General features: G+C 39.9%; 1 protein-coding gene and 4 non-coding genes across 5 annotated transcripts; 3 read left to right on the forward strand and 2 right to left on the reverse strand.

Moving 5' to 3' along the window:
* The first annotated feature begins 480 nt into the window (after positions 1-480).
* On the forward strand, positions 481-552 carry trnag-ucc. The gene has a single exon. It is a non-coding gene; the product is annotated as a tRNA-Gly (tRNA).
* Positions 553-2,461: 1,909 nt separating this feature from the next.
* Positions 2,462-2,533, reverse strand: trnaa-ugc. The gene has a single exon. It is a non-coding gene; the product is annotated as a tRNA-Ala (tRNA).
* Positions 2,534-3,864: 1,331 nt separating this feature from the next.
* On the reverse strand, positions 3,865-21,432 carry zgc:163022 (putative ferric-chelate reductase 1). Its single transcript, XM_041814704.1, has 13 exons — positions 21,393-21,432; positions 17,640-17,776; positions 13,970-14,167; positions 12,314-12,415; positions 11,234-11,378; positions 9,535-9,642; positions 8,999-9,114; positions 6,729-6,815; positions 6,399-6,490; positions 4,597-4,655; positions 4,326-4,469; positions 4,057-4,076; positions 3,865-3,969 (listed from the first exon to the last, which is right to left on the reverse strand). The coding sequence occupies exons 1-13, from the start codon at positions 21,430-21,432 to the stop codon at positions 3,865-3,867; spliced, it is 1,353 nt and encodes a 450-aa protein (XP_041670638.1).
* On the forward strand, positions 7,280-7,351 carry trnaa-cgc. Its single transcript has one exon. It is a non-coding gene; the product is annotated as a tRNA-Ala (tRNA).
* On the forward strand, positions 8,588-8,659 carry trnag-ucc. The gene has a single exon. It is a non-coding gene; the product is annotated as a tRNA-Gly (tRNA).
* Positions 21,433-22,858: the final 1,426 nt, after the last annotated feature.

Consider the following 22,858-nt stretch of genomic DNA (forward strand, 5'->3'; position numbering starts at 1 on the left):
AGCAGCATGCAGGAAACTTTTGGAGGTTGACTCTGAATCTGTTGGAGAGGAATGACAAATTCACACTGATGCAGTCTATGAGAACATAATGTTTCATCCAAATTTCCTGCAAGGTCAGCTTTATTACACTCGACACTGTCAATTTCACTTGTCACCATGAATGCTTCAAACTTAGAAATACCTTTGGGCAATTCAGGGGAAACACTGCCATCTCCTGGACAAATCATGGAACAATAAAAGATGGACAGTTTTTAAGACTTGTAGCTCATGTGCAAGCAGGCAGGACAGGATTGACCCCTCATGAGAACAGATCTGGCATTTGTGTAGCCATGGTGTTATTGAATATTATCCAGAGAATCAGGAGCATTTACAGAACTAAGAGTTACAACTGAGTCCTCTCTCTGTCTGGTTACCTCCTACTTTCTCTCCTCAGTTTGTCCTGTTTGTTTTCTCTCCTGTGTATGTTTGTTAAATAACAGGGCGATGGTGGTATAGTGGTGAGCATAGCTGCCTTCCAAGCAGTTGACCCGGGTTCAATTCCTGGCCATCACAGGTCCAGAGTCTTTTATTGACAGGGTTGGAAAAACTGACACAAACACGAGTTCTTTTCATTGCATTTAGAAAATGTTTGTACAGTGTTAAGAAGATCCGTTAGACTTCCTAAGGGCTTAAATATGTTAACCATTCCAAAGTAAAAAAAAGACTTTTTTGCCTCCATCAGCTGTTCATGATGCTGACCATCTGTGGTAAAATCAACAACATCCTCAGCTAAACATATCATATGATCCTACCCTTTCAGTATAATGTCCTAAGTCAAGAGTGTGACTTAGGCTGTTTTTTTTTACCTAAGTCACAACACACAGTGACTTAGGCAATTTATAAGCTTTGACCAAAACATGATCAAAACTCGTTGCTCCCACAAACCTGTTTAATAAGGCAGAGATACGCAGAGAGGCGGTCAAGTGAACAATAGTTGTTTTACACAGAGATGCCACAATAAAGGGGAAAAGGAATGCCCATCTCTGTTCCACAACGAGCAATTCACACAAAAGGGTAATAGAGCCGTGCACGACCGAGCTGACACACCTTTTCTTTTCATCTTTTTCTCCGATGAAATGCCGCTCAATTAAACCGCACTGTGACACACGCCTTAATGCTCAATTCTGATCTTTTCTCAGATCTGATTTTTTTGTTTACCTGTTCATACTGCAGTAATCTTCCAAAAGATCAGATACGTATCTCATTTAGAACCACATACCAAAGTGGCCTTAATCTGTTTCAAAATGATCAGATTCAATGTGACTTGCGCTGTTCACACTGTCAGAAAAAAAATCAGATACGAGTCACATGTGAGCAAAAAATATCAGATTCAGGTCACTTTTAACTGCAGTGTGAACGTAGCCTAAGTCAGTGTGTTATTATGAACATAAAATTGAACATCCAATAATAATTCTTCAATAATTATTATTCAGTTTTTCACAACAGATCTATCTTTTAGTACATGTTACACTTCCCTCGAGAGAAACTTTATCAACATCAGCGAGAGGGCACCTCTATGAGCAGCTAGCTACTTTCACACTGCCTCTCTTTTCTGTGTCTGTTATGCCTTCGTTCCGCAACGCTGTTCTGTATGAAAGTGACCGTTCCGCAATGGGGGGGTCGATCTCGCCCCACTTCTGATCGGGATCAAGAGGTAGTATCAGAGCGGTAACAGACTTTTCCGCAACGAGTGTGAAAGGACGTCACAACATTCTGCAACGGTGAGTGTGCGCTGCTGTCTCCATAAACCGGAGCTTTAAAAACCAGCGTGGTTTAATCGAGCGGCATTACATCGGAGAAAACAACAGGGGAATAAAACAAAGAATAATGTGGATTTACTGGAGAGACTGTGAGTTTAGAGAGCTGATCACACTCTGTACAGGTGAGGTGAGAGCAGACACATCTCTGCTCACAGCAGCGTCTGAAAAGTTCCATGATGTGTTCAAGTGAGCTCGGAACTCTGAAGTTTCCAACCTCCGGCGTAAATATATGCGCTGTGACACTGCTTAAAGTCGGACCTCCAACTCAGAAACATGGAGGATCAAAAGTCTATTGGATCTAATCAATCAAATTGAATGTTCATGTTATTTTCATTTTTCATTTAGAAAATACAATGTTTTGAACTGAGAAATCTACAGTTTGGAGTTTCATTGAAAGCAGCAGCTGCCATCTGATGACAAGAGGCTGGGGTCTGTGTGTAAGCTCCGGTGTGCATGGCTCTGTTACACCTCAGTTTGAATTGCTTGTTGCAGAACAGATTCCTTTTTGCAGGCATTCCTTTTTGCCTTTATTGTGGAATCTCTATGTAAGAACGGCTGCTGTCTCACTGAAGCTTGTTGCTAGTTTTGATCAGTCCTAGTGCTGAATGGCTTGCTGCCATTGAATCTATGTGAGATTAAGGACACTGCAGCAGAAATACAGATGGAGATGCCGGGGATTGAACCCGGGGCCTCATACATGCAAAGCATGCGCTCTACCACTGAGCTACATCCCCACTGCATGTTTGAACATATGAGTGAATGGAACTGCCCCTGGGTGGGCTTTGCCCTGATTTAGATAGTAGGAAGTGCTAAGAACCATAGAATATCCACACCTTCCTAAAATAATGGCCTAAGTCATATTTTCAAGTGACACAAACAGGGCAGACAAAAAACTGAATCAGATATAGAGTAAATGATATTTTTAACCATTCCACACAAAAAGGTTATGACAATAAATGACTATTGACATACTAATAATGCTGTCAGTCGATTCTGTAACATAAGAGGAGTAGATGACCTAGACTAATTTATGAACCGGCCTTTGTGACTTAGGCAGTTTTGAACCTGACTTTGGCCAAAATACTTCTGGATAAAGTGACTATGGCAAAACAGTGTACTTCTTTTTTCCCTGCAACTGTGACAGACCATGAGGAAGAGTAAGACACAAACATTTAAAAATGTTAGAAGCACTCAGAGACTCAGAAGAGAGAGACGTGCTGCTCCATCTCTGTAACAATGGCCTCATTGTCATTTTCATTGGATGGGTCTGATCAGTGTCAGAATAGTCAAGTTCATCTCCTACCAAAAACAGAAAAACATGTTGACCCTTTGAGGCGTTTCTGGTGCCAAATCAGCATCGTTCTGAGCTCTCTGTCATCATGGATCCCTGCTGTCTACAGCTGAGAGGCAGAAGAGCTACAGATGCATTAAGATGCATTGTGTTTTGATGGATTTACCATAATATATGCTAGGCTAGAAATGTTGCAGCTATTTAGTCTTTTTAGTCAGCAAAATAGCTCCATGAAACTAGCAAAGAGTCAAGAGGCTCCAGAATCTGTGGCTGGTAGGAATGTTTTTAAAAAGTATCATACATTTGTGATAATATCATTACATGATATCATAATATCACAGCAGAAAAAAAGACAGAGTTGGAAAAACTGGCACAAGCACATAATCTGTACTTTGGGCAGTCTAACTTTTCAATGCTTTACCCTAAAACAACAGTACTATTGCTTATGTCTATAATAATTACCTGATGCTTTGCACCTTTTAATTAACTATTTCTTTTAATTGACTCAAGATTGACCTATTACCATGTGTTTGAGGCATAATTAATGTCTTGGATTCCAAGCTCACTTATGCAGCTTCAGTTGCTCAGAATGCAACAGATTACCTTTCCATTTGTTTCTTAGAGAAGTCTTTTTGTCTCAGAGAGATTAATAATGTAACCTCTGTTTAAGGGTTTTGCAAATTATACTTTCAAACAGTACATGCCAGCATTTTAAACATGGTCCCAGGAAAAAGAAGAGATACGTTTTTGTTATGTAATGATAGATTTTTTTTTTTATTGTGAGTCATGGTTTGAAGTCCCAATTCCAACAAGAAGTGCCACCAAAAAGGCCAAGTTTCCCAAAAAGAAGAGAAAAATCAGCAGAACATCTGTTGTTATCTGTCAGAACAAATAGAATTAACTTATAAAGCAGTTTTAATTGAATTATTTTCATTCTTTTTTTTATTACTTTGATTGTGTTCTTACCATCTTTGACTCCAGAGTATCTGTAATCCAAAGAATAAAAAAATGTAAGCGCCTGTTATGTTTATCCTTCAACTATTTAACTATTTAAACTGGAATAATACTTGACTATGACCTTGTATACACTTCCCCATTCCCCATTCCTGTGATTCCAGGAGATCATCTTAACATCTCTATATCGAAATGCAATAACTGCTGTCATGTTGAACAGGTACGAATGAAGTGGTCAATATAGACATATGTATATAAACAATATTTGGGGATGAATTTACCTTTTCTTTGAACTTTCCATCCTAAACTGACAGCCAACAGGATGTGGAACAAAACTTCCCAGCCAACAAAGCCGCCCATGACTTTCATCAGCCATTGGTCCACAGAGCTGTCAATCAACTTCAAGCCTGTAAATATTCCTGCCACTGTGGGATGTTATATAAACAGTATTATTCAAGGGGTTATAATGTTTTTGAGGTGAATGTTTAAAAACATGTTTTTAAATATGCATTAGCACTGTGAGGTAGTATTTACTGCGAGAAAAGAGCTCACCAGATAAAGCTTTTATTCCAACTCCATTTAACGCATGAGTCCAGTTGAACAGAAACCTCCTGTGAAAGAAAAGAGGAAAACACATCAGACTGGTAGTGTGTTGTCTGAATGTTATTCAAAAATAAATTTAAGAGGCATGAAATTACCCAGTAGAACCTTTAAGTTTCACTTTCTTTAGTCAAGAGATGGCATCAGCTTATGTTATGACCATGGCTTGGTTGTCAGCAAGTATGAAACTTTGATAATCTGACTGGCATGGGCGTAGCACAGGGGGGGAATAAGGTACTGATTACTCGGGCCAAATAGAGTAATACTGCAATACTGGGAGGCTCTTGCTCCTCCCTTAAAAATGTCCTAAAGGGGTAACCCAGCACTGCGAAATAATGCAAGTAAATTAAATTTAACCATAGTAAAAATATTGCCTATAAGCAAGGAAAGTGTGGATCAAAAATGCATTAAAAAGCATAGATATTTTTAAAAATTAGGCAACATTTGTTGCTTGTTAGCCATTTGGGGGGGTTTCAATATTCTTTCTGGGGACCCAAGATCCCTAGCTACGCCTCTGCTGACTGGTCAACAAAAGTAAGAGAATAACAGATTGATTTAAGTTTAACTATCTGGTAAACAATAAATTAAAATCTACCATTACTGTGCAATTATTAGCCAACAGATGCAAATTTTGAATTTCACCACTAAGATGAAAATTTGCAGGGAAACACAACAGTCGACCATGACCAGACCAGCCAGTCCTGGCTGATCAGAAAGATTTGTGACATTCTTCATTTTGGTCGTACAACTGCACACACTCACACAGGGAGAGCAGAATCCTCAACTTTGTGGCATTTTTTGCTATGTAAACTGTTGGACAGCATCTGAAATCACCATGAAAACTGCAGGAATTTTTGATGAGCATTACTTGACTATAAGAAATAAACCTGCTGATACTAAATATTTGTTAATTTTAGCTAGTAGCTGTGTTTGCTACAGTGCTATTTTATGTGTGTGAAAGCTGTGTTGTCGCTGTTTGTAGCTATTTTGCAACAAAACAATGACTTCTACCTCCATGTGTGAGACTTTTTCAAAAGAAAAAAGGCATTTGTTCAGCTTGTCCCAGCTCCAGTGCAGTGCAATCATCAGACTGTACAGTATGAGCACATAAATCATTTGCCTGGTTGTGCATCGTAAATTACTCAATTATGCAATATTTGCAGAGTTGGCTTGAAATTGCTCCAAGCTTTAGTCTTGTCTGACTTTATCTTTGTTTACATCAAAACTCATTCGTATTTTTTTAACAATTCAAAAGGCAACAAGTGATAAGAAAAAGTCTTATATCATCTAACCTGTTCCCTTATTTCCTTTGTAGTCCATAACATGTTACTTTTTTCGTGGTTGAATTTATGATATAATCTTCAGTCTACTCAAGGTTCCTATTTCCGTTCAAAGTAAAGGCTGGTCTCTGTCTAACCAGGATGTCACTTACCCTTAACTTGGTCCAAAAGTCATAAATGCAGAACAGTTTCAAAAACAAAGTTGTGGAATTACAGATTCATGGAAATTTACTATAGAAAATGAGATCAAGCACATTTAAAACATTGATACCCCTATCAATGATAATGGCACCTCAGGTCACTACTTTTCAGTAACCTCTTTGGCCATAAATAAAGAAATAATTTCTGAACCCCATAGGTTGAAATCTTCATATTTTTTATATGAATTGTTGAAGAGTGGGTCGAGCAAATTGCTTTGTTGCCTGACTGTAAGACTGATGTGGACTTGATGAGCCCTAACAGCTGTATACCTACCATTGATGTTGAGGTCCACAGCGAAGCAGAGCTAGGATGGATTGAATGAATGAAAGGATCATAACCAGGCAGCCTAACACAGGATGAGCCCCCTGAAAAAGCACAAAATACAATTAGAGTTTGAAACCCCTGCTCCTTGCAATCCCATCCTTTATTTGAACCAGGCTTTCCTGTCTAACCTGGACAGTTTTCTGTGACCATTTCATGTTTTTGATAGATTAACTAAGCCCTTTTGTAATTGAGCATTAAAATGAACATTTTTGACATATTCTTCTCAAAGCTTTCAATGAGAATCAGACTGTTTTTGAAACAAAATCTCTGTGCACTGACCCCAGACCAGCCTTTTACATGTGCAAAGGGCAGGATAAAGGCGATGATCGTGGCTGCCATCGTCAGGGTCATTACAGCAACGTGGACCTGAAGGAACACAAAAAGTACAACCTGATACTAGATAAGTGGGAGCAGAGGCGCTGCCCTTAACACAGACTTTGGAGGACTGACTTTATTCCTACCATCCACAGAAAGATGATTGGTTTGTTTGATGTCTTTCTGGGTGCAAAGGAGGAGATTTTAACAGTGGAGAAAAAAAATGAAAAGGTACAGAAACTGCCATAAAACTGGAAACCTATAATACTGGGTATGAGTATTTCAAAGACTGCTGTATGCAAAATAAAGGACAACAAACTCCTGACTATGGCACTACTTGCACATGTCAGTGTTTGGCAAGGCACATTCACCTTGGGTTATTGAAGTCTCAACTATACTCATAATGACCAGACTTTTATATACACTATGGCACTTAGCACAAGTGCTTTCTAAAGCAGGGCAAAGTCCATCCAAGAGCAATCCGAGTCACTGATGTGTTCAGGGTTATTCACAGTGGGGATGTAGCTCAGTGGTAGAGCGCATGCTTCGCATGTATGAGGCCCCGGGTTCAATCCCCGGCATCTCCATTTCTGCTGTGGTGTCCTCGATCTCTCAAAGATTGGTTGAGTTGCAAAATCCACTAGGGGTGAAACTAGCAACAAGCTTCTTTGCCCCTCTTGTGGGGCTGTAATTAAAAGAAAGAAAGGGTTTTGGAAGAATTGAAAGAGTCAGGGCTGGCTATGGCATAAACCTAAACTCTTGATTGGTTATTGTGGCCAGATGCTTGCGGTGATGGATGAGAAATTCTTCGGAGGTGCAGGTTCATGTCCTGCCAACAATGTTTGAGTGATTTAAATTGTGGTAGGAAGAAGTTCAACAGCCGAACCTATGATATATTGAGGTTTGTGCATCAGAAGCAGAAAGTGGTGGTGATTTGACTGAAGATATACCTGTAACCATGTGTTTGAGCAAGATAGTTCCTGATTCCCATCCTGGTCAGGGCCTTTCTGTGCTGAGTTTGCATGTTCTCCTGGTGCATACGTCGGTTATCTTAAAGTATTCCTGCTTCCTCCCACCACCAAAGACATGCTCATTAGGTTGTGAGCCCTGTAATTGACTGGCGACCAGTCCAGGGTGTACCCTGCCTCTCACGCAATGGCAGCTGGGATAGGCTCCAGGCCCCGTGACCCCTAACAGGATAAGTGGTATAGGAAATGGATGGATGGATGTGTTTAAGGCATAATTGTGTCACAGATTACTCTTCCATCTGTCTGTAAAAGATGTCTGTTTTGTAGCACTATCAGAAAGTATGGGACATTGATGGCCTCTAAAGAGCAGTTGCCACAGTCCAATCCAAATGTGAGATCTTTTATAAATTTAAAGATTAAATAGAAACTTCTTTGGTTCATAGTGATAGTGGTATAGTGGTGAGCATGGCTGCCCCCCAAACAGTAACCATTGCAGATCCAATTATTTGCCCAAGCAGCAGAAAAAGCGCAGAGTTATAAAAAGTTTATGGATGTAAAAAAATGAAAGGAATGCAGAGAAAAAGAAAAGCTCTGCTTCAGCAGGAACCCTCCCCTTTTAAACCCCATGAAAGTACAGATGGTGTATGTTTTCAGGGATAGTGTTATTCATTGTTATCCAGAGAATAAGGAGCATTTACAGAACTGAGGGGTGAAAACTGAATCCAGTCTCTTTCTGTGAACCTCCCTCTTCCTCTCCTCAGCTCCTCCTTTAAGTTTTCTCTCCTCCCTCTCCGTCTCTGCTCAGTTCTCACACTGAGGTGAAGTGCTGAGCTGACAGATATGTTTGTGTGTAGTGCGATGGTGGTATAGTGGTGAGCATAGCTGCCTTCCAAGCAGTTGACCCGGGTTCGATTCCCGGCCATCGCAGATGGAAAGTTTTTCATGGACAGCAGAAAAAGGATAAGTTTGGAAAAACTGACACAAACACATAGACTGCACTCTTGTGTGTCTGCAAATGTTTTTTTTTTTTTTTTGCAGAGCTTCCAATAGATAACACTTTCCGAAATTCAGCTTATTTACTGAACTATTTAAAGTCTGTAGAACTGCACGATCTCCCTTTGCTCTGCCTTGAGCTTGCTTACATGTTATTTATAAAGCTTATGAACGCAAAGATAAAAATGGTTAGTTACAGGTAAAGTAAAGCAGTGGGGGAAGCGTTGTGATCGCCTAAGTGTTTCTCACTGTAAGAGACGAGCTGCATCTCACCTGAAACCAGACAGCTTTGCCCAAAAGTGTCGTTCCCTTGGCAAACCCTTTCAGATATCCAGCTACCATCATTCCTAGTGATCCTGTGGTCATCCAAGCTATCAGCATCAGAGCTCCTGGAAAACAGTGACATTTTAGAGTATCACAGTGGTGAGATGTGAGATTGCAAGATCACATAATAACAACTGAATGCAACACGAGAGCACCATGTAAACGACAGATTACGTTCCCTTTCTGAGGCTGATTCATTTCAATATTAGTCCATGATATTTTTGCTTCTGCCGTAGAAGTGTACACTAGGAAATTAAAAGGTTTTTGTTTTGGAGAAAGGATGTGTGATATATGTGGTTTTCCACCACAAAAATTAACTTAATTGGCCATGGCATGTTATTGGGACCTCTGTGAACCATTACACTGCTACTTTAAAAGGAGTAATTAGCTTTGGATTGCAGGGTGTGTTTGGAGCTCTGTGTGTGGAAATGGAGGTTAAGAAGTCCTGATAGCTGGTTGAAGTACTTCTTCCTGAAACTTCTCACCATGTGCTTTGATGATGTGAGGCCATCCACCTTTTTGAATGAGCTGAGGTCTAGAAATGTCTATCTTTTCTGCGCTGATGAAGGTAGCTCTGTGGAACCGGATTTGTCCTGTAGGAGAGGAAAACAGTTAAAGCTCAAAGGTCCCTTTTAAGGTCTTGAGTGAATATCAGAGTGATGCTGATGATGGGGGTGGCTTTTTTCAAAAGCCACAAATCTTTCAGATTATTAATTAAATTAAACTCTGTGTCATGCATTGTCAGTCCCTCCCTGGCTTAACACCAATAAGACTTACAAATTTACAAATTTACAAATTGGGAAACATTGCCATCTGTTATACTGTCCTACCTACCAGAGGTTGAATAAAAATAAGTGTTTCAAATCCCAAACAATGTGATGTAACTTATAAAAGCCTTTTCAAGGAGGCAAGAATGCTGTTTAATGGTTTCAGAAAGATAAAGATGGTTTGAAAACAGTTAATAATCAAAGAAACTTTATCTAAACTTTTAGCTGGCAGAGAAGGCTCTGCTCTAAAGATGCTTCCTGGGTTAGTCAAGCAGCTAGCTTTGACTTTCCAGGGAGTGCATAACTAGAAACCCCAATATAGATAGATCCACTTATGACAATGTACACTGAAAACAATGACATTTTTTCAGAAGCAATTAATCCATGGTAGCATGTATTTGAATATGACGGTGCAGCAAGCTTTAAACTATAAAGGAGGAGGCGGGGGTGGGGGAGGTAAAGCTTTGCCAGCAGCAGTGTGGTGCATCAGCATTAATGCAAGCGGGGATTAGTGATGATTACGTCATGTTTGAATGGACCACTATGTTCAGGGAACGAGCTGTGATTGGCTGTGGGAGCTGGGAGGCAATAATTGAAAGCTGGCTATCAGCTGATTGTGACGGGGGGTATGACTTCTGTGAACTTACGCTAAGCTTCATTAGTATTAGATAGAATGAACTATTTTTGCTCATATTGCAAAATTGTTATCAATTGCTTTATTTTAGAGGATTATCATTTTTGTGTCACTTGGTCTAAGAAAAACATACAAAAAAACGAAAAAGATTTTTTTTAAACCATTAAAAAATAATGACACTTGAATGTTTGCATTATGTGCATAAAATCTCTGCTGCTGCAAACAATCAATGCATTAAACTTGTGTTTTGATACATTTCAAGTTAAAGAAATATTGCAACTTCTACGATTTGTAAATAGCAGCAGGTCATATTGCGATTTAATCTAATTTGTGATTAATTGTCCAGCCCTACTCTGTGGTGTCCTATATTACAGGACATAAACTTGACTGGACTGCGATTTTCAGAGCAAAGAAAAAAAGTCATTTGTGTGCTGGTTAGCTCAGTGGGTAGAACAGGCACCCATACAGAGGCTATAGTCCCCAACACCCTGGGTGGCAGGTCGATTCCCAATCTTAGCGCTGTTTGGTGCATATCTTCCCCCACTCTCTCCTCCCATATTTTCTGCCTTCTTTGGCTGCCCTGTCTAAATAAAGGCAAGGTCTCAAAAACATAATCAAAAAAATCTTCAATTGACAAGCTACATGTGAGACAATTTTAAGTCCAGATTCATTCCCTTATCTCCCTCCAATGATTGAAGCTATCCTTGTTTTAGGAGTAAATATCTGCTTTCCTGACCCCGAATAAAAAACTACTTCTGTATCAAAACATGACACTGTCGTTACCATTGTTGCTTGGCCCATGGGCGAACATGAGATAGTATGTTTTGTTAAACCCAGTCTTCTTCACGGTAGATACAGTGTTCATGGAGGTGAAAGAGCAGCTGATAACCCCTCCTTGTACTGATGCTTTTATATTGGAAACATCCCCCTGGTGGCGAAAAGAAGTTAGAGTTTAAAATGAATATAGACAGATGCATGAGCAGTTTACTCATTGTAATAGAATGGTCATTATTGAGTAACTAAACCCAAAGAGCAAGTTTTTACAGCTGAAAACCTGTGTTTATGGTCATTTCCTGGTGTCGACCATCCCTATCCAACCTGACTGCGCTTGAGAGGATTTGCAAAGAGGAATAGCAGAGAATACCCCAGTCAGGCGTTCATAGCTTGTTGCAACATATTCAAAAAGACTGGAGGCTGTAGTTGCTGCCAAAGATGCTTGAACTAGGTACTGAGAAAAAAGTTCTGAACAGTTATTATAGAAAAAATGTATTTAAATAAGTGTGGAATCATCGTAACATCTATGAAAAACGGGAAGGGAGTCAAAATACTTTCTAAATGCACTATATTTTATGGGTAATAGTCAAATCTGCAAAGGCAATAAAGGCCACACTCACACTTGGGCCCAACTATGCTGAAGCATGATTGTTCCCCCTCTCAGTAAGTTTACTTACTTTGTGCCTTATTTTGAGTCATTTTAGTTAGATATGGTGTTGGTCTGCTGAAAATGATTGTTGAGAGGAACGGTCTTACTAATTACACATCACATCTGTGTTATGCATCCATGCTTGCATGCATGACCAATTGTATGATGTCGAAGCACACCTCATCAGTGCCAGGGCCCAGGAAGCCTACTATGTTTCAGTACAGTGTGGATCGCTAACACTAGCCAAACAAGCTTCAATGTGGATATCAAGCATGCTTGGACATGGTACTGATGCCAAGTGTAAGTACACTTAAAGTTTCAGTTGGACAGCACAAAGGAGGGTAGATATACCTCAGCTGAAACTCTGGGGTTTAGTTTCTCTATAAATACAGCATAAAAACATTCAGATTTATAAGATATTATGAGTGAAACCACAGTACCAGAGGAAGAGTTTGTGGAGTTGTTCTTCCTGTTGAAAAAGCATGCTGCAACTGCACAAGACCGTCACTTCCTACAACACAGATGTATATGTCATCGTTCCCCTAAAGAAAAAGAAATGTAAGAATAATCATGAGTGATTGTCTTTAGATGATGTAGGAGCCATACTTAGAGGCCATAAGGTGTAATGCACAGATCTCTCCAGAACATGTCACCGTTGGGTACAGGTAGATCACTTTTAGGTAGGAACCATTGAGGTGTCAGGTGTTGCTAGACGGAGGAGCAAAGTATTTTTTGACCACCACACCAGGAAACACTGAGTGATATATGTGAATCTTTGAATAGGAGTTTATGGATTTATTGGAATCTTGCATGTAAAGAGCATTGAAGATCATTGTTGGATGACAAATACATCTTCCATAAAAGTAGGGGATATTGGACTTATGGTCTTATTTCACAAGACGCTCAGGATCAGTGCCACGGTGAGCACGTCAATCAGTCTGTCTACGTAGCCCTCAGTGGCTTTAAGTTTAGCCTTAGCGGCTATAGATGGAGTTTAAAGGTCAGATATTTTGTCCTTATGTTGGTCTCAGAGTTCCCCAAAACATGTCTGTGAAGTCTGTTGCTGAAAAACACTCAAGTATAGGATTTTTGCATGCCTAAAAAACCCTCTGTTTCAGGCCTGCTCAGAAAGAGCTGTTTCTGTGTCTGTGGCTTTAAATGTGTCAGAGCTGTCTGACCCCGCCCCTCTCAGGAAATGGATGTAGCTAAATGAATGTGGTTCTCCTGACTGAGAGTAGGCCAGAACTTTCTTCCAAACGGGGAGGGCCAACTGAACCAGGGGGCAATGCTGCATCCCCACATGACATCATGATGTAAAAAATCTGAGAACGGCTTGTTTCAGCACACATTTTCTGAAAGGTGGAGAAGAGGGGGCGGGCAAGGAATTTTTCTGATTCTTGGGGGGGATTGTGGACATTATATTTTTGTTAGAAAAGCCTGAAGATTTTTTATTATTTTGCATAAGATGTGACCTTTAAAATATTGCACTTTGTCATCTGAAGAGCGCTGATGTTCATCTTGGAAATTTGAGATTTAAAAGCAGTTTTTTCCATGATGAATCTTAATTTCTTTAAATCTCTCTAGGGCTTCTGTAACAGTGTTTTCTTATAATTATTTAGTACATTTGAATTTACAAAATATTTTGGTTAATAGGTGACATTTTAATGAAAGATACAATCACACTTATTTGTAATTGTCTAATAAAGATTAGCTAAGAACTAAAAACAATTTGTTATTTGTCCATTCATTTTTTTCTCTATCATCTCTGTCTTTCTTTTCCCTTTTTAACCCCAACACAGCGGCAGCAGTTGGCTGATCACCTTGTACCTGGTGCTGCCCAACATTTTGCTGGTATTTATTTATTTACACTGTCATCAGATATTTCTTAGTGTTTGCTTGTATTGGATTTTTGTTGGTTTTCTGTAAAGCATAGAAATGCATAGTTAGACATGCTCTTTTTGTTAACTGTCTTGAAGTAATATTTGTTATGGAGGGGGTGCTTTACACATAAAAAAAAAGATTAGTTTATATAATAGCTTTGTTACATATTGAAATAAATATTTAATGGAAAAGGACTTATTTTGTTGTTGCATTACCATTATCTGATCATCTGAGAATCCAAAAGAGATGTATCCATCAGATCGGCCCATCATTTCATAGTGCACGCCTGCGTCGCTGGTCGATAACTTCTGGGCTGACATGAAGTAACAGTCAGTGCTTACTGTGGGGTCACAGTCTGAAGGCTGACTGAAGCACACCTTGGTGATACCACAGTCTTTCCTGGAGACATTTTGCTGCAAAAACAAGAGCAAATCTGTGTTGATTGAACCTGATTCAATCTATCAATCAATCTATTGGACAGTGAGACACCTTTATATGCAAATTCTAAACACCATTCTAGGTAGTAAAACATTTGTATTTTAACATGTGGTTTAACCATTAAAATTGGTTTATTCCTCAATAATCATATAAAGTAGATTGGTATTTTTACCACAGGAAAGACAGTCATGTTTTAAACGTGTTAAATCAGTAGTTACACTATGGAGTTGGTCAGAGTATTCACAGTGAGTATGTTAACATCCACAGTAAAGTTGAACTATGGTTAGAGCTCTGTTGAAACTGAGCTCAGCTGCCATGACATCTACTATTGTAGATGGCCATATGTGCCCTTTCAGGAACTTCTTCTGGTTGACTGTGCTGTCCAGTAAGCGAGCATCCAAATGGTTGTATCTTAAACAGAAAAACGATGGACAAGATTTTCATCTGGATTCCATTCATACTCAATTTTCATGCTGACGATAGCTGAGGCTGGAGGCACTATGTTTCTGGTGTTCCATCTGTCCATCAGCATGTCCATCAAGGCCATTATTTGAATGTAATATCCCAACAAAGCTTTAATGGATTTGCTTCATACTTAGCACAATAATTTACTCTGACTTGAGGATGAACCACTTAGATTTTGGACCCCGTAGGTCAAAGATCTATGTCAAGGGGCTAATGTGCATCCCTTGCTTGTAAAATGCAATATTTCAAGAATGCTTTGAGGGGTTTCCGTCAAACATTGCACAAATGTCCACAAAGAAGGATGAATTGGATAGACTTGCAGGTGTAGGTCAAGACTGTTGTGCTTTGTGGTCAGCCCTTGCATATAACATCTCTACAAATCATGATACCACAGAAAACTCCACAACCCTTCTTCTTGACCCATGACTGTGCTTTAACTGTCCGGGAATGCGCACTTTGTGGTCCAGTTAAGGTGTAGACCAGCAACATACATTGATCTCCTACAGCATTGTCCAGGTGTGTTTTTCTGACCTTGAGAAATTAAATGCAGTACAATTTCAGGTGGTCCAACATGTTCTCATGCACATCAAAAGCACAGCTTTGTTAAAAAGTTTCTGAGCTTTCATGGGGAAGTTTTTCAGACATTTCAATATAGAAATATATCGCAAAAGTGCAATAGAAACACTTTCTGCATTTGCATGTCACAGGATGTAACGTTCTGTGTCACATGACCAGTTCAGTCCGAGAAAAAATGGCGCGATACATGTGGACTGAAGAGGAGACTGAGACTTCTTAACATCACACTTTTACCCTTACACGTAGCCTTTGCCATACAGATGGACTTTGCCTCTGAACTATCATCTGTTGCCTTCGTCTTATGTTCAAAATTGTCAAGGAAACTGCTGCAGATATAATCATAACCGTACCAACTCTCAGGTTTTGAGAATCCATACCTGTGTCCGAAATCACTCCCTATTCACTATATAGTGCACTATATAGTGAATAGGCTATTTTGTAGTGGTGTCTGAATTCTAAGTGAGCATTGCTAATCATCATATAGTGCACTCATTCTATCCCACAATGCATTATAAAAAATAGTGAACAGCCGATAGTCACTAGCCCAGCAATATTTACCATCATGCTACGGTTGCTACGGTTGCTACGAACGAGAGGAGCTCAGGAACACATTAAAAACATTTTATCGGCTTTGTTGTTTGTTTGGTTTTAACCAAAGTATTTCAGAAAATGTTAAGGATTCAAATCGAAGTACCTTTTTCCCCCCATGATGATTACAAGACATGGTCTATATGCAAAACTAAAAGATAATACACACAAAAATGTACATCATTTTTCCACTAAAGCCACAAAACCTTTTGTCTATTAGTATTTTTATTTTTTGTGTAAATACTGTATGTTACATTTAGTATCAGTTTAAAGTGAAATTCTACCGCTATTTTCAATCCTCAGCTGTTGTCATGGAAATGTATGAGCTGTTGTTGCTAAATTATTTGATTGTGAGATGGAGATGACTTCATCGCCCATGGCCTAAGTAGTGTCCAAAATCATTTTCGTGTTGTGCAGTTGAGCTGCTCACTATATAGTGGATAGGGAGGAGGGAATGAGTGTGTGATTTCGGACACAGACCATCTTTCTTGCAGTGGTGTCTCGCGAGTTGAGATTTTACGAGAATTACGAGGCTCAGGCCCAAAACACGCTTCAATGGAAACACATTCGAGGTGCAACTGAACTCAGTCAAAATTTAAGAAATAGTGCTTTTATTTTGCGAAAAACTGTAATGGAAACGCACTTACTGACTGCTTCCACATTACAGCTGAGAACAGTTAACCAGCTTTCACATCTCATTAGCAAATTTATTCCACAAGACTCTATTTTACTCTGAATGTTGATATTTTAAAATCTGTATTTTGCCACAAATCCCAGCCTAAAACATCTCTGTTCACCTGTACTTTCTGGTCTTATATGAGGACAATTAATATCCTGTGTCTCATCATCAGTAATGCTTACTGCAGCTGGTGCAGGTTGCTGTGCTGTAGTCGCTGACGTTGCTGTTTTAGTGATGGGACTTGTCTTTGATGGTGTAGTGGGATGACTCGTAGACCCCCCAGTACTGTCGTTGCTGAAGGTCAAAAGAGGACTTTTAACATTCACCCAGAATGTCCTGTAGTCTTGCACGAAGGTAGCACTGCAGATACACAACAGGTGTCAGGAAACATGATTAAAACATTTATGGATTATGCTTTACAGTATGAATGGGCCATCTTTGCTTATTTAATGAACATGGCAAAAAGAACATGAATGCAGAGATCTAACAAGTAGAATTAAACTGTACTAGAACTGAATGGGCTTCATGTTCACAGCGGCTTCTGGTCTCCACGTCGCCTGAATGGACGTCTTTGCTGACTCTGATGTGTGGGATACCGCTGAGTCCTTTACACACAGATACACAAAAACAAAGAAAGATTGGTTTAAATTAAACAGAGAAGACTGCAAATCAATAGATGTATGTATAGTTTAGGTCCAAGGCTTGATCCAAAGGGGCAACTGGACTTGGTTGAGGCTCCTGGAGACATTTCACCTTGTGACTAGGTACATAGGCTCTGCTGACAGACAGCAAAAACTGGAGAAGCCTGGCTTCTCTTTGCTTCTGGGAGGAAACGCCACAGCAAACCTCTGAAAATGTTGCTTTTTCTCAATTTTTGTTTTTAAGTCATCATTACCAAACTGACTGAACCAGAAACGTGTGTATTGAGGACTGAACAAAGTCTTCTAGAGACTTCTATCATCCTTAGTAACTTATGTTTACTCATAGCAGCCGGCTGCTGTATAGATGTAACAGACTGTAAATTGCTGTAATTGGTCGTCAGATTTAAGAACTCGGTAAAGCTGTGAAACGGTATCATTTGGATGCCATGGGACTTCATGTTATTCACATTTCAGTCTGCTGTCGGGGGACTGACTCACAGGTTTCTGACTGCAGGTGAGGAGCTGACTGGACCCAGCTGTGAGGATGAAGGAGCCCACTGGAGACTGAGCCCCCTCCTCTCGGGCCTGTAACAGGAAACCGATGAATGGTATCGAGGTTGTAGCCTGGAGCTCCACTGAAAAAAGCAACACATTCCAGGTGAGTTTCGACTGCTGATTATGTCTTACTCAGAAAAAAATGTAGTATCAAAAGGCCTAACGTTTGGAATGTCACAGTAAACTCTGATCCTATGGATCACAACTTCACTGATTTTCCTCAACAGCGAAATTTTTAAACAACTTACAAATACAAATGATACAAATGATTATCATTCATCATTGTTCCTTGTGAGACTTTTGTCTGGCAGCAGGTTATTTTTTGCTTTGTAAGTTGTTTGGGCTGTTTTGAACAACACATTGTAATTCTGAAAAAATGTTGCAAAGTCTATGGCTTTTAGTTCAGCTCAAGCTACACAATGTTTCTATCTTTTACGATGGCACCATGTCAGACAGTGTAACAAAAATGTTGTTACAAGTGTGATCCAGCTCATCGTATGCTGCCGCCACAGCTGTTTAAGCGACTGTTTGAGAGTCAAGCTGGACTCATGCCAACGTTTGTTACATGGTGCTGAGGTCAAGCTCGATGGCATGTTTTTGTCCAGCTTTTTTCCCCCTTGGCAATATGCAGGGAGGTCGAGGGTGGTTTTCAGGCCTTCAGACATCCACAGCACGGCCAGGGGCTCATGGCTGCCTTACATCGCCTGGACAGTACCCTAGGCCATGTATACTCGCCAAATCTGCCAGATTATTTTCCCATTCCCCTGAAAATGTGCAAGAACATCCAGAGCCAGCCAGGATTGTGCCAGGTAGGTGGCCTACTCACCTCACTTAAAATGCACATTTGCTTTTTTTAATGCAAAATGTCTTATCTTCCCTGATGTTGATCTGACACATCATTGGATATTTTTTTACTTTTTGATCATGTCTATTCAGCATCTTTACACTTTTTGCAGCCTTACCTGTTTAAATGTAAACTTTGTGTAATTTTCCTCATTTTTATTTTTATATTTAATGTTTAATTCCTGTACATCAATAGCAAAGATAACCAAAGTCAAATTCCTCATTTATTTAAGCATGCTTGGTCAATAAAGATGATCAATGATGTGAATCTCCCTCCACCACATCCTAAAGGTGCTCTATTGTATTGAGATCTGGTGACTGTGGAGGCCATTGGCTTTGTGAAATGGTGCACTATCCTGCTGGAAGTAGCCATCAGAAGATGATACTCTGTGGCTAAAGGGATGGACATAGTTGTTTTGTTTAAACAATGCTCAATTGGTACTAAGGCCCAAAATGAGCCAAGAAAATACCCCCAACACCATTACACCACCAACAGCCTGAACTGTTGATACAAGGCAGGCTGGATCCATGCTTTCATGTTGCTACACCAAATTCTGATCCTACCATCTGAGGCCCCGTCCACACGGAGACAAATTCAGGAGTATACGCAAAAGTTTTTTGTCACTACTTTTTGAAACCGGGGCCCAGAGTGAACAAATCTGTAAACGCTTACCGTTTTGTCTCCGTGTGGTCAGCAGACATAGTGTAGCTCACTTAGGCCCCATGTGTGTGTCAAACCAAAACAACAATGGCGGATTACGGGGTTGTGTTCGTGCTGCAGAAGCTACTGAGCTTATTATGGCTTTTACAGCAAAATCTGATGCTCCTTTACCACCACCGAGAACAGCATACACCAGATGTTCTTGAATCCACCACAGAGAACAACCAGAATGGCGACTAGGAGAACATTTGTGCCAGTTTTCTGTAATTTTCTTCTCCCTTTAGGTGCATTTATGTGGCAGCGTTACAGTGCCACTTACAGGCTTGGCATACAGTATATACTATAGCATTTTCAGTCGTTTTCAGTGGTTCTGTGCTTACACGAACATTTCCTGAAACAATCCCATGTTTACGAAAAATGTTTTCAAAAAGAAATAGAAATATATCGGTTTTGTCTCAGAATGGACCAGGCCTGAATGTCATAGCTGAAGTCAAGACTCATCAGACCAGGTAATGATTTTCCAGTTTTCTATTGTCCAAGTTGGGTGAGCCATTGTGGCCTCAGTTTCCTGTTCCTTGCTGGCAGCAGTGGCACCTGGAGTGGTCTTCTGCTGCTGTAGTTCATCTGCTTCAAGGTTGACGTGTTGTGCATTCAGAGATGGCATTCTGCATAGCTTGCTATGTTGTAATGAGTGGATATTTGAGCTACTGCTGCTTATCTATCATCTTAAACCAGTATGCCCATTCTCTACTGACCTCTGACTTTAACATGGCATTTTCATCCACTCAACTGACACTCACTGGATATTTTCCCTTTTTGGGACCATCTGTAAAACCCTAGAGATGGTTGTGCGTGAAAATCCCAGTGGATAAACAGTTTCTGAATTACTCAGACCATCCTGTCTGGCACCAACAACTATGTAACGTTCAAAGTCACTTAAATCGCCTTTCTTCCCTGTTCTTATGCTCAGTTTGGACTTCAGCAACTCGTCTTGACTACATCTTCATGCCTAAATGCATTGAGATGTTGATTGGCTGATTACCTATTTGTGTCAACAAGCAATGGAACAGGTGTACCTAATAAAGTGGCCTGTGAGTGTATGCACAGAAAAGGGCATCAAATTACTGATAAATGCCATTGGCATGATTTTGTGTCTATGTTGATAACTGGTAAACATGAAAACAATTTGTAACCTTAGGTGCTCCATACAACAAAAGACGTGATATCTGGTGTGAAACCATCCTTGTGTTACTAAAGCTCAATTTCATTGCAATGAGATATCCTGGTTTTGTTTCTGATTTTGCTTCCCTTGGTGAAGGAGTTCAAGTATTTCATAGTCTCCTTCATGTTGGTGATTAAAAGATGGATTTCAGCATCAGGCATTGTGCTGGCCAAAAGTGGTAAAGCCTGAAGGCAACGCTTAAATTTACCAGCCAATCTTCATTATAACCCTCACCTATGGCCATGAGCTTTGGGTAGTGACTGAAAGAATGAGATATACAATAAGTGGTTGAAATAAATTTCTGGGTGTTTGGGCCCAGCCTTAGAGATAGAGTGAGGAGGTTTGACTTCCAGGGGGGATCTCAGAGTGGAGCTTCTGCTTCTTTACATTAAGGGGGGTCAGTTTAGGGGATTCAGGCATCTGATCAGGATGCCTCCTTGTTGCCTCCCTTCAATGGTAATGAGATACCAGGGCAGATCTATAAATCTCCAGAGGGATTATAAATCCCATCTGGAATGGGAATGCCTAGGAATCCTTCAGGAGGAGCTGGAAAATATCGCTGGGGTGCGGGATGTCTGGGTCAGCTTGCTTAGTGTGCTGCCACCACAACCCGACCAGTGGAGGCCAACCAGGATAAGTGAATAAGTCACTCATGATAACCATGGTGAGAAAGTTTCCATACATTTTGATCCGTATGACTCAAATAAAAATACAACAACTTTTCTGTGGTGGCAATGGCGAATAAAGTGACTCAAAAAAATTGGTAAATTAAACGTTTTGGGTCAGTTGCTGCCTTTTACAAACATGCAGGGGTAGTTAAATGTATCAAACACATTACAAACTATTGATAGATAACACTACATTTCATATTTTTCAAGGCAGCTTCAACTCAGAAGGGTGTCCATTTGTGAATATAATACCCATGCTGTCTTCTCTACAGTAACTCCAGTGGATGTAAACTAATCCTTACCTGCCACCACCTCTCCTGGTCTGTACTTGTTATTGTCCATAGTGACCTTAAAAGGCCCTGGTTCTGTCTGTGGGGTCAGCCCGGAGTGATGTGGTCGCATGTCATCACAGCTGTCTGTGACTTTTCCTGAGCTGTAGCAGTGAACCGCAGGAACAACCAATACCAGAAGCAGCTTCACACAGTCCATTCCAGTGAAACGATAAGCTCCCACTCCGCTGAAAAACAGGTGAAAAACCATGACTGTGTTCTGTACAATGCTGCTATTCAGCTGTAAGGAGCTTAGGCGGAGTCTGTTGGGATACAATGACAGAGGGGAGATATGGAAAGCAAAGGGAGGAGGCCACAGGTGTGCACCTGCTCAGTTTATTGCAATTAAGTAAACTACACATGGCAACACAGTAGACGGGGAATGGTTGAGAGTTGGATGTTTTTTAAAACTAATTGATGATAAAACAGTGATCACTTTGGCAGATGGTTTAGATTTAGTCTAAGATTTAGTCTTTGGAGAGTAATGCCTTTGAGTTTTAGTCACATTTTAGTTGTTTTTATTCTTGATAGTTTTATGTACTTTTAGTCAATGAGAATTGAAAAACATTTTAGTCCAGTATCAGTCATGACATCAAACCAAAATGTTTTCTGTCATTACACTAAATAAATCAGATTGAAAATATTGGTTTCCAACCTTGGGGCCGGGACCCCCTTGGGGGGGGGGGTCGTTAGATTCACTTGTACAAACTAAAATCATGGTAAAACACTTATGAATAGGTAATGCAAAGGTTTCTTTATAAGAAAACCTTTGTGTGGGGATATTTAATATAGATTTAAGCTATGCAAACTTTTTAGTTTGATGTTAATTTTTGACATCCATGTATCACCTTTTGTTTGTGTGGGTCCTGGGGGTCCTCATCTCCTCTATGATACAAGAAAGGGGGGCTCATAGGAAAAAAGGTTGGGAACCACTGGCATCGTGAAAAGAGCTGCTCAACTTCTACTGCTAACATAATTACCATTTAGCTGCCAGAGCTAATATGAGAATGATCAGTATTCTGTCAAACATGGTTGCATGTGACTCTACTCGTTTCCTTGCTTTTTGCATCCCCCTCTTCTTCTCTTCCGCATTACCCTCCTTTTGCACCTACCTCTTCTTTCTGTCTGCATCTCCCTTTTTTCTTTTTGCATCTCCATCTCCTCTCTTGATTTTTATTTTAAGAACAGCCTTTTATGCCTTTTTGTTTTGAACCATTATTTTTGGTTGTTAGAAATTTTTAATAAAACATCTTTTTTTGAGTTTTGGTACTAAGTTTATTAGTGACAAGAATTATTATTAATAACCAGAATTGGGACCATATTTAACTATTTCATTATCTCTATGAATATACTTACATGCAATAATGTATGCATCTTTTGTGTAATATCACATACATAGATACACTTATGTATGCTCTTCCAGTACAATGTGCAATGCA

This window comes from Cheilinus undulatus, linkage group 19, assembly GCF_018320785.1.
Source record: "Cheilinus undulatus linkage group 19, ASM1832078v1, whole genome shotgun sequence".
Classification (NCBI taxonomy): Eukaryota; Metazoa; Chordata; class Actinopteri; order Labriformes; family Labridae; genus Cheilinus; species Cheilinus undulatus.